General features: G+C 35.1%; 1 protein-coding gene across 1 annotated transcript; it reads left to right on the top strand.

Annotated features, from left to right (window-relative positions):
• The first annotated feature begins 4,525 nt into the window (after positions 1-4,525).
• On the top strand, positions 4,526-5,074 carry LOC110739027. Its single transcript, XM_021919481.1, has one exon. It carries the CDS (start codon positions 4,526-4,528, stop codon positions 5,072-5,074), a length of 549 nt encoding a protein of 182 aa, XP_021775173.1.
• Positions 5,075-12,485: the final 7,411 nt, after the last annotated feature.

Here is a 12,485-nt window from a genome sequence, read left to right as displayed (position 1 = left end):
ATGACCAAAACAAGTTGACGCTTGTGCAGTATACGGGAATAAAAAACCGGGTTGACTTAAAGGGACTATGACTCGATTTTAGACATATTTATTAGCTCAAATGAATTAATTAATTAAAAAAAGTCCTTTAGTCATTAATTAGTTTATTTGGTCTTAACACAAATCAAACAAACGGTTAGGAAAAATCACATAGAGTATGCACAACAAATAATGCACAACTAGTCAAGTAGGCACAATATGATGCAATGAGTTTGCAACCTAACCATGGCTCTAGTTCTCTAAAGTTCGGGATATGGGTTAGTTAAAGAAGGTCCATGGTTAATTGTCCGGATGCACCGCGCGGAAGCCTTACCGTGAAGGGTTGGCGCAAGTGGATGGGACACCGCGAGTTAAAAACTCGCTTCCATGGTTTGGTGAATTCAACATTCTCGGATGTACCCTTTGTTGCATAGAGCATTCAATCAGGTAGGTGGAGCATGAATTCCCAAAGGGTTATGTCCATATGTAGAACTCATATGGGTTTCAGAAAAGTGAGAAAAACTCAATCAGGAAGTAGGATCGAGCAAACAGTGCTAAAAACTGGTCAAAGTTAGAACGCATATTTCTAGCTCGGTATTGGAAGAGCTTGGCGCCAGCAAACAGAGGCCAGCGCCATAATTTGGCTTTAGCGCCTGGTGACAGAAGCTGTCGCCTGACGCTAACGTCAAATAATTGGCGCTAGACTTTGTTCCCTGACGCTAGTTCCTACATGCCTTAGCAGCTTTCTGTGCTCGATAAAATTTTCCAGTTTCGCACAGCATTATTTCGGTCCTAGTTGTGAAAGATATTCCTCAAATTTCCTACGTGTAAAAATCCTATGTTTTAACTCATTACGGATGGTCTTTCCAATGAGATCTTTTTTATGCATATGACAATAATGTTAATCAAAATTACGCACATGTAATACTTAGAACTTTTGGAGTCTCATCCACTCATTCTAAATCATTGCCGAAATAAATTTTAGGAATTAAAATAGAAATCCTCCCTAGTAGAGTCGCCAAAAACTGTAGGGAATATTTCAAGCATTACCCCCTAGCTTGAACCCCACTGTGATCATACACTAAAGTACGGTGGCGTCAAAAGGGAAAGAAGATAGAGCAAAAAGAGTCGCCAACAAGTTTTTTTAGGAACTTGTAAACCATTCACGAGGTGAAGGTTACACCCCTTAACGATTTAAGAGATCGTCAACTCCATAAGGTCTTGAACCAAATAGGGTTCGGGGATGAAGGTACAAATCCAACCTAAAAGAAATTGAACCTGCCCTAATAATAAGCCTCTACTTTATTCTGATCGTATTCATGTGCGCTTTCTGACTAACATGAAATCATTACGATTAACCCTAAATTTGTTTATCTATGTTGGTTGAATATTAATGCACAAATAAATCTATTATTGGCGATCACTTGAATTATAATCATATTAACCCTAAAAAAGATTATTAATTATCTTATTAAGCGTGATTACAAGTACAAATTCCCTTTAAACATGCGTAAAAGGCGTGATCAAGGAATAAAAATAAATATATATATAATCAAGCAACATAATAATAATCATAAAAATAATAATAATAAATCAAAAAATAATCATGAATCATAAAAATAATCATAAATTATGTTAAAGCATAATAATAGCAAGATCCCAGGCATGATATTAACAAGATTAATAACAAACCCTAGCATGTCACTAAACAATTAAAATCAAATATATAGCCTTAACATTATACTAACAACCATAAAATTAGGAAGAACATAGGAAGCATCATACTTTTAATCATACTTGATATTAAAGTTACCCTAGACATGATACTAGAAATTTATTGTCGTCACCCTAAACATCAAATTAAGGAAAACATCCTAACATGATACTAGGAATCAAAATAACAATCTAAGCATGATTTCTATATCATAATATCAATTAAACCATTAAAGTACTTACTTGGATGCCTCGTATCTCTTTCTAATAACAAAATACACACGTTAGTAACTTCAAGGAAAATAATAAACAACAATTAAATTAAATGATTGAAATAGAGATTTGGGACCAAACCCTCAGATTTTAAACCTTTCACGTCTAGGGCGAAGGCAACTTCGAATATGGCTAGGTGTGCCTAAGTCTTGCGAATGCGGAATTTTATATTTGAGAAAAGGCTAGTTTAGAAAAGAGAAAGAGAATAATCAAGAAAATTTTGATGAGAGTTGGTGATTGAAAAAGGGGAGATATGACCTCTATTTATAGAGAAAAAAGAGAGTCGAAGAGTAAGAAAAGAATCTGAATTCGAATCGAAATAGAACTCGATGGACAGCAATTTTTGCGGATTTTGTTTTTATCATATCTTTTTATCCAGAAGTCCAAATAAGGCATATGATATGTCGTCGGAAAGATAATGAAGTCTAATTTCTAATCCAATTAGAATAAGATTAAAATCTTTTGTAGATAACAAGATATGGCTGAAATAGTAGGACAGTGTCAGTTTTGGATAGAGTTTCATATCTCATTCATATCTTTTTCTTTATAGCTCAGATTTAATATTATAATATATCATTGGAAAGATAATTTCAAGATCTATCCAACCATATAAAAATTAGATAAAGATTATGAGGCACGAAAATAAAATCTGACTGTCTTTGAACATCTTTAAATTCGAATAGAATTAGGATTTAAGAAAAATGAAAGTTTTAAAAAAGGAAAGTTTTTATTTAACTCAAATTCTTTGATTCTTATCTTTCAAAAAAGGATAATTAATATCTTTTAAAAACTTATAGAATCTTCTAATTAATCATAATTATTTTAGGAATAGTATTAAACCTTTGGTCCCTCCACATGATCATTGGGTCGTAGGTAAAATCCGGTTTGAGCCCAGTTTAGTATTTTGACCATAACTTCCTCATTATTCATCGGAATTGGGCTTATAATATATCGTTGGAAAGGTATTTTCAAACCCCATCTAAATACACCATTATTGGACCCATATCATGGACCAAAATAAACTGGAATGCACGTTTTTCAAAAATAGGGTAAGAAAAGAAATGTTTTAAAAAACAGAAAGAAGAGATATTTTAATAAAAACATCCTCATCGCTAGACTTTTCACACTTTCGCTTTGTTCGATAATTAAATGACGTGAAAAGTATTCATCACTGGGTTTGGTTTTGGGGAGACACATTTGGGTGTCTACATGAACCATAATAAAATTCCCTTTTAATATTCTAGTCCAAATTAAACATTTAGTTTAATTAAACATGTTTTCTATCATGCAATAAATAAAAGTGTGGTTCATAATCAACATGCCAAACTATTATTTTTCAATCATTAATCCATCACAATTAAATCATGCTTCATAATTCAATCACTAATATCAACCAAATCACAATTTCCATTCATAATATAGCATGATATTACTTGTAATTAATTAATCACATCTAGCATGCCACTCTCTCATCCAAAAATATGCTAAGTATGCGAATGTACCTTGAATACGATCTTAATATCGCCATGACTAATAGAAATCACTCACTTCAAAGTCTCCTACAATTTAAAATAATAATAGAGCATTAAAATTCACCCTACACAAATTTCTAGCAATATATACTCTTATTAAACCAGTAATAATTTAATTAAAATAAGCTGAAATTTTATTTAAAACCTCATACTTTAATCCCAATTAATGGGTAATTAAAATTCCTTAAAGAAATTTGATTTTTTTTAATATAGTACCAAAAAATTCCAGCATTATATATTAATGAAAACTTGCTGTAATTATTAAACCACTCATAATTTAATTAAAATAAGCTGTAATTTTATTTAAAACCTCATACTTTAATCCCAATTAGCGGGTAATCAAAATTCCTTAAAGAAATTTGATTTTTTTTAATATAGTACCAAAAATTCCAGCATTATATATTAATGAAAACTTGCTGTAATTATGCTTTAAAACACTTAAATTAAAGGTTTAAACCACCCTAAATTATAAATCCTTCAATAATCAATTATTTATGAATCTAGGGTTTCAAAATTGGGGTTTTTAATTAGATTAAAATCATATAATTAAATTACATACTACTTATAATCAAACATTATAATATTAATTACAAAATCCATATTTAATAATTAGATCTAAGGTTTGAACAAAAATTAAAAAAAAAGATTAATTTTTTTTCGAAGGGAAGAAGGCCTGGTAGCAGGTCGACACCACTGCCGGTTGCTGCCAGCTGCTGGTGGTCGTCGCCACTGCCGGCTGGTGCTGCTGGTGGCCGGCGGTGGTGATCCGAAACAAGGGGAAGGGGAAAAAAAGAAAGAAAGAAAAAAGAGAAATAATAAAGGAGAAGAGAGAGAAAGTTTACCTTGATACAAAAATATCCATCATTAATGCAAAGGTAAAAAAGACAAAACTCCCTCGAAAGAAAGGGTCGTGTTGTCTAGCTTGTTCCTAGGGTTTTACTGTCGTTATCTTCGGGTGTTGTAAATTGATTTCTTTTTCTGTGATTTCGATGGCGGATGATATTGTGAGTCGTTATGCGAACCTTAAACTGGATGATGAGGACGAAGGAGTGGTCGATTTGGGAGTGGTTGAATCCTCTTCATTAACAAAGAAATTTCATTTATCGTTAATTGGTAGACTTGTGACTGAAAGACCCTATAACGTTGAGGCCTTCAAGAACACGATGATGAAGGTTTGGGCGTTGCAGGACAATTTGGTGATTAGGGTTTTAGGCCCGAATCTTTATGCCTTTCAATTTTTCCATTGGAGAGACAAGGAGAAAGTTAAGGCTGGACGACCTTGGTGTTTTGATAATCTTTTACTTGTGCTAAGGGAGGTTGAAGGGGATGAGCAACCTGAGAAAATTCCCCTGTTCCATTGTCTATTCTGGGTGCGAATCCAATTTTTATCCTTTAATTGCCGCTCGGATGAGGATGTCAAGGAGTTAGTTGCAAATTGGGGTGAAGTGTTGGAGCTGGAAGAGGACACATTGGGATTGGATCGATTTCGGCGTGCTAAAATTATGATTAATGTTGCTAAGCCTCTCCGTCACTTTTAAAGAATCCTTGACAAAAATGGAAGAGAAATTTGTGTTGAATTTGCCTGTGAACGTCTTCCATATTTTTTTAATGCTTGTGGCATTATTGGACATTCGAAGAGAGATTGCTGCTTAGTTTCAGAGGAGAGTAAGAAGAAGAAACTTGGGTGGGGGCGATGGCTGAAAGCGTCTCCAAGGAAGGGCATAATGCGAGAAGTGGAGGAGCTAGAGGCTGTGCTCACCTCTAGGAAACAACTATTCATTATAAAAGAGGCAGAGCAATTGACTCCCCAAGCAGAACTTGACTCAGAAGAGACTTTATAGATTGGTGGGAACAATGTGAGGCTCAATGCAAATTCATTCGTGAAGGGCTCGGTGAGTAACTCAGAGATAGTTGTTGCAGTTTCTTCGCCTGGAGTGTTGGTGGGGGAAGATGGGGGAAGAGCGGAGAGGTGATGGTAAGAGAGGGTGTTAGTAGGGTAGATAATGTGAAAATTGTGAATAATGAGCTGCTTGAAGTTGAGGTTGATGGCGTGAGTGGAGAAATAAATAAAAAAGGGGAGGTAGTAGGGTTAATTTTTGGAGCTGGAGTGGAGAGTTATACTAAAATAATACAAAGGGTAGGAATAAGGTGTATAAGAAAATAGTGAGGGAAAGGAATCAATTTGATACTCATATGGAGGTGGTGGATGATGTGGTATTAGGCAAAAGAGAAAGGGAGATAGGCTCTGGTGACGGGGAGGGTGCATTATCGAAGAAAAATCTTTTGTTACAAGATGAAATTACTGGATTTCGGGTGGCGGAGGCTGTCAATGAGCAGCCCCGCCGAGCTCCATGAGTTCTTTGAGCCTAAATTGCAGAGGTCTGGGCAACACTTCTGCAATTAATAACCTCCGGAATCTAATTCGAAGGGAGGCCCCATCTCTAATCTTTATTATGGAGACGAAATTAAGGAGTGGTGAAATGTGTAAGGTTCATGCAAAGCTGGTTGGGTATGTGATAGAGGAATAAACGAGTCGTTAATTGTCTATCCCAAAATCAAACACAATTTATAAAATTCTAAACCAACCCAATACAAGTTTAAGGCAAGTATAGGGTCGAACCCAAAGGAGTGAGTCGGTATTAACTATAGCCTAAGTCAAGCTATTTCGAAGATTGTAGTGAGAAAATGGTTGGTATTATGGTAACAAAATTAGACTAATCAAGTAATTTAAGAAGCTAAATACTAGGGATATAGGTTTCACTTGCTATTTTGATAATCGTGCTAATCGATAATTCATTCACTTGATTCAATCATTGCAAAGGACAAACAATAGTAGCAATCAAGAGAGTTCAAGAGCTATATCCTAGAGGCCAAGCTAGGGGTCACTATGAATGGCTAGTCAAGGAAATTCACAATCAAACTCAATAAATTAAAACAATTCTAAAATTGATGGTTCATGTCATTATGAATTGCAATGCAATCTAGATTAATCTTATAGGTTGATCATTCCTAATCTAATTAATCACATGCAAAACTATGTCAACCAATTTAATTGCAACAATTCAATAAATCAAAGATCATCAACTAGCACAAATTATCAATCAAGCATGCTTCCCCTTCTCCCTAGTAACTAATCTACTCACTAATCATGGTGTAACTCAAGAACAAATCACTAGAATTAGCATTGATCATCATTCTAAAACAAAATCAAGAGAAAACAATATCAACTACAATATCCAATTCAAATCCAAGTAAATCAAACAATCAAACATGAAACTAAAACAAACAAGTAAAGAGACGAACTAGAAGAAGAAATTCTTACTAACATTAATGATTGAAAATGAAGAAATCCAAGCACAATTGATCCAATGTTGAAATACAAATCCAATACCAAGAACTTCTCTATAGTTTCTCTCTCTAAAACTAAGCTAATGAAAATTATCTAAAAGTTGTTTTCAAAAAGGAATTACAAGTGTATTTATAGGCAAAGAAGGAAAACGGGATCCCGCGCCCTCTCTAGTAAACCCGCGCCCGCGGGGAAATGGGTACGGAAACCATAACAAACTCCGCGGGCTATCTGGACAACATCAAATAGACTCAACAAATAAGCTAAGCACCAACTTTTGCTTTTGCATCTTCGTTTGCTTGTGTCTGCACACATACATATACACACACACACTCACAAGTCATACACATGTCATGTCACATCAAGTCAAACTTGGTCAAGTTAGTGGTCAAGTCAATCACAATATATACGAGTCCATTGACATATTTATTTTTGCAGGTCTCATCTACAGCCCACGTCCGGGGACAAGCGGACCATCTACAGCCCACATCCGGGGACAAGCGGACCATCTATAGCCCACGTTCGGGGACAAGGGAACCAATTACAGCCCACGTTCGGGGACAATCGAACCACCATCATTTCATGGTGCAAGGTTCTCGATACACAGAGACTTGCAATCTCATCATTTGTCGACTTTCCTCGAGCATGGAAAGTATTATTTGGTGGATTTCTTCAAGCATAGAAAATCGCCAAATTCCTTTGTCGGCTTTCCTTAAGCAGGGAAAGCATTATCGGTGGATTTCTTCAAGCATACAAAAACGCCAAAATCATATGTCAACTTCCCTCAAGCATGGAGAGTGTCATCCGGTAGGTTTCTTTAGGCTTAGAAAGCTACCAAACTCATCTGACGGCTTTCCTCAAGCATGGAAAGCATTCAACAAACGTCATCCGGTGGATTCCTTCAAGCATAGGAAGCTACCAAACTCATTTGTCACCAATACACTGGTGTTAGATAAGAATTCAATCCCTTTACTCTTTTATCTGTGAAACTAACATTTTTTTGCAGGTGTCGGCGTATACAGAGTGATTTAGGATCGCAGAACGTCTTAAATCATTCTCCGTCCTATCGACTACTTTGACTATCGTTTTTGAAACTGAAGTTTCTGCAAAATCAGTCAAAGTGGGGGCTTCTGTAGACACCTAAAAATGTCTCCCCAAAACCAAGCCCGATGATGAACAACCTTTCATCGCCATTATTGGTCGAGTTGAGTATTTAATTTTTGGAGTGCCTAAATCCATATTTCCATTTCATAAACCAACTCAATTCCTAGCCCATTTCCCCAAACCATAACTTATTTTCCTATTTTCGTGCCTTTAAACTCAAAATAATTCATTTCGTGTCCTTTAAAATAATTCATTTCGTGTCCTTATTATAAAAACGTTTGATCTAGTTTATTTTGGTCCATAATCTGGGTCCAATTATTGAATAGTTGGATGGGGATTTAAAAGAGCTTTCCAACGATATATTATAAGCCCAAATTCGAGTTTTAACGAATAAGTTATGACCAAAATATTAAGCTGAGCCCAAACCGAACCTAAGCCCACCTTACCTACGACCCAATGATCATGTGGAGGGTCCAAATTATTTAATCCCATTCCTAAACCAATTAGGATTAATTGGAAACTTCTATAAGTTTCTAAAAGATATTAATTATCCTTTTTGAAAAGATAAGATTAAATAGTTTGAAATTGAATAAAACTCCTTTTTTTTTAAAATTCTATTTATATCCGAATTGAAAGACGTTCAAAGATAGACAGATATTGTTTTCGTGCATCATAGTTTTTATCCAAATTTTATATGGTTGGATAACTCTTGAAATTATCTTTCCAATGATATATTATAATATCAATTCCGATCTACGAGTATAACGAAAAATATATGAATAAAATGTCAAACTCTATCTAAAACTGACACCGTCCCACTATTTCGGCTATATCTTTTGTTCTACAGAATATTTTAATCCGATTCTAATTGTGTTAGAAATTATACTTCAAGAGCTTTCCAACAATATCTTATTCATTTTATTCCGATTCTGGATAAAAAGATATGATAAAAACAAAAACCGCAAAAACTGCTGTCTATCGAGTTTTATTTCGATTTAATTCGGATCTTATCTTAATTCTTCGACCCTTCTTTTTTTCTCTATAAATAGAGGTCATATCACCCCTTTTCCAATCATCAACAAGTTTTATCATCAAATAATTCTCTTCTCCCTCTTTAGCCTAAACACTAGCCACACTATTCTCTCATAATACTTCCCCTAAGCGCTCCAAGGAGTCCATACAATACCCGAAGTTCTATACTTAAACTAAGGCGTGAAAATTATAATTAACTGAGGGTTTGGAACAAATCAACTCTACATTTATTTAATTTAATTTAATTTTCATTTGATTTATATTTTTATTGAAGTTACTAACGGTTTATTCATGATGTAGCAATTCAAGGAAACGCGGAAAATGAGTAATTAATTAATTTAATTACTCTTATTTTATTTTTGTATTGCTAGTATCATGATTAGGTTATTTTATATTTGATTTTACTAACACTATTATTGTTAAATTGCTTCCAATATTAATGAGAATTCTATTATTTTTATTGATCTCCATATTGCATGTTTAAAGGGAATATGTAATTGAAAATCACGCCTAATAAGATAATTTGGACAACCGGTTTAGGTTCCTTTTTAATCTTGTTATTTAATCAAGTGATCACAATATTTTAGAATTATGTGTTGCATTAATATTCAACCAATTTAGCTTAATAATAGTTTGGAGCAAATTGAATCCTTGTTTGCATGCCTTTGAGATCGCAGGAATCACTTTTCACTATAAGAATCGAGTAGAGGCCAATACGGGCGAATGTGACTCCATGACTCACTTTGTACCATCATCCCCGATCCTCCTTTCGTGGTTCCGAACTATATGGAGTTATTAATCTCATGGATTATGAATGGGGTGTAACCTTCACGGGTCAATCGTTGTTGTCTTCGTTGTCCCTTTATCGTGGTTGCCTTTTATGATCCGTGAACGGTTTACAAGTTCCTTAAAAACTTGTTGGCGGCTCCCTACTTTCCTTGTCCCTAATCGTATGTTAATTCCCACTTCCTATGAGTGCCAAGCATATTCACACATGCTTTTAACGTAGGCGCACTTTAAATGATGCCTAGAATTTGGCGACTCCACTGGGGAGGATTCTTGGTTATTTATCGATTTGAGTGATCGGTATTTAATTGAGATGAGTGGATGAGACTTGAAAGATTTTTGAATTGTGTTCCTGCGATTTAATTGGCATTGTCACATATGCATATGCTTTTAAGGTTACCTTTTTTTGCCACAATAGTACGTGTTCTACGTATGTGGCTAGCCCGGGGGATTTAAGCTCTATCAACCCAAAAACGCTCATGGCAATAAGGGTTTATCTGAGTTTTTAAATCCATCCAAACCATGGAGTCGAGTTCGCTTTCATCAATAACTCGCGGAGCCGCCCGTTGGCATACACCCTCAAGGGAGGCTGCCTTGCTAACGCGTCCAAACTCTTAACCATGGTACCCTTTGACACCCAAAAGCTTGACCATAGTCGAACATAGAACTTGACTTTAGGTTGCGAACTTCATTGCATCATGCGTGACGATATGTGCATATTTTTTATTGAATTTTTTTTAATTATTTTTTTTCTCTTATCAAACCCTTTTTTATTATTAGAGTCGAGCCATAGATTTTTTTTTTAATTTTTGAGTCACCCGGATTTTTATTCCCGTATACTGCACAAGAGTCAACTTGTTTTGGTCATAGCCGGAGTTCTAGAAAGATTTACGTGTCGTGCCACCTGTGGATCTGTAGCCCCGAGTTTTATCTTTCATTTGGAATTGGTTTCGTCCCAATCAAAGTCACAGATCAAAAGTAATAACCGATATACTACAGCCTATCCAGTTTAGGTGTCTTTTTAGTGTCAATTTTCTTATTTATTTTTATTTATTTATTTTTTAAACTTTTCGTGTCAAGCTAGTCTTAGCCAAGTCCTTTAATCCGTTTCAACTCGTACAACATAGGATTATAGATTTTTTATTTTATTTTATTTTTTATACCCATGAGTCTTAACTCTGCTAGAATTCTAGTCCTCTTCCTAGTTTCTTGTGATCGATTTTTGTGCTAACCTTAACATGTATTCTTTGTCTTTGATTGTAGTTGATCTTATTTATGACTAATGATTGCCAATGGACCATTTTCACCTAGTAAATAGCATAAACATTAAAATTGGACAAAATTAATCAAGTTAGTTTGTCTTTTAGTCTTCCGTGCTATTTGGTCATTGGGTCCTTTGTTTTTCACAACGTCCTCATGTCTAGCCATGCGTTCATGCCACGAGTCTTAATAAACTCACCTAATCACACATGTTGAGTTATTGCACACACTTTGTCTTCGAGTAATGCACTATATTGTTTATGATCGTATATTAGGACCATGCATGCGTCGTTTTCCGTCGTAATAGGAATGAGAGGAGTTTTTCCCATCGGTTTTCAAAATTCTTTCATACACTCTTCCTTTCTAATCCGAGTATTGAGTGAATGCATTAAGTGACATCATCCTTACACAATACTTGAGTCTAAAATCAATAGGCAATAGTTGGAAGAATAAGGGGAACGTCATTCCTTTCTTCTTTCCTTCAAATCAAAGCATCAACAACAAGAAACTTTTTTCCTCAGCAGGCGGCAAGAAGTAACTCATAAATAGCCATGAAGACAAAGCACGATGCAAGCTTCTCACCAAGATTTCATGTTTTCTTCTTCTTTTGTTTCAAACCCTTCCCCCTAAAAAGTCTAGCATAGGTTCTCCTTATCCATGTGTCTATGTGTCACATTTTTTTTACCTTTTTCATAAATGAGCATCTCTTTCTTACATTCGATCATGTGATTAGCAAAAAAAAAAAAAAAATAAAAAAAAATTGGCGAACTAAACACAAGGTACAACAATGACTTGAGGAACCTTTACAACCCATTCATTCCCCATTAACCATTTAATCACATATCCATTTCTTCGTCAACCAATTTGAGCCTCGTCTAACATTTGGCCTTCATTTTTTCAACCCACATTCACTCAACCTGGAATTGGAAGATGTGCAATTTTTGTATAACATTCAAAAAGCAAGTAAAAAAAACAAGCTGCAAACCAACAATAAAACAATGTCTAAAGGCAAGTGTTCTAATGTATTTGATACGAACACGTCTCAAATTGCGTCTCTCATCGAGTGCTCGGTACCGTGCCTGAAAAACATGAATGCTAAGTGAGTGATGGACCGCATGATCTGAGATTGCCTACATTGATTCAAAAGAATGAAAAAAAAATATCAAAGCAAAAAAAAAAATGTGTTGAAAATAAACTTGCAAAATTCAAAATTTTCAAATTCACAATTAGACATCTTGGGGTCTTCTCTCGGGTCTTGAGCCTTTTACCCCTTTCTTCCTTAAATCATCAACTTAACCACATTACAACCCTTGAAAGACCTCTTTGAGGTGTACATACACTTGTGCAAAGTTCGGTTAGAGCTACGTTCGGCCTGATTCCTTACGGATACATAGGCAACCTCACGTTGAGGTGCGACCACA

Source organism: Chenopodium quinoa, unplaced genomic scaffold (genome assembly GCF_001683475.1).
Source record: "Chenopodium quinoa cultivar QQ74 unplaced genomic scaffold, ASM168347v1, whole genome shotgun sequence".
In the NCBI taxonomy this organism is placed as follows: Eukaryota; Viridiplantae; Streptophyta; class Magnoliopsida; order Caryophyllales; family Amaranthaceae; genus Chenopodium; species Chenopodium quinoa.
The sequence above is the reverse complement of the archived record's forward strand: the minus strand, read 5'-3'. Positions and strand labels throughout refer to the sequence as shown.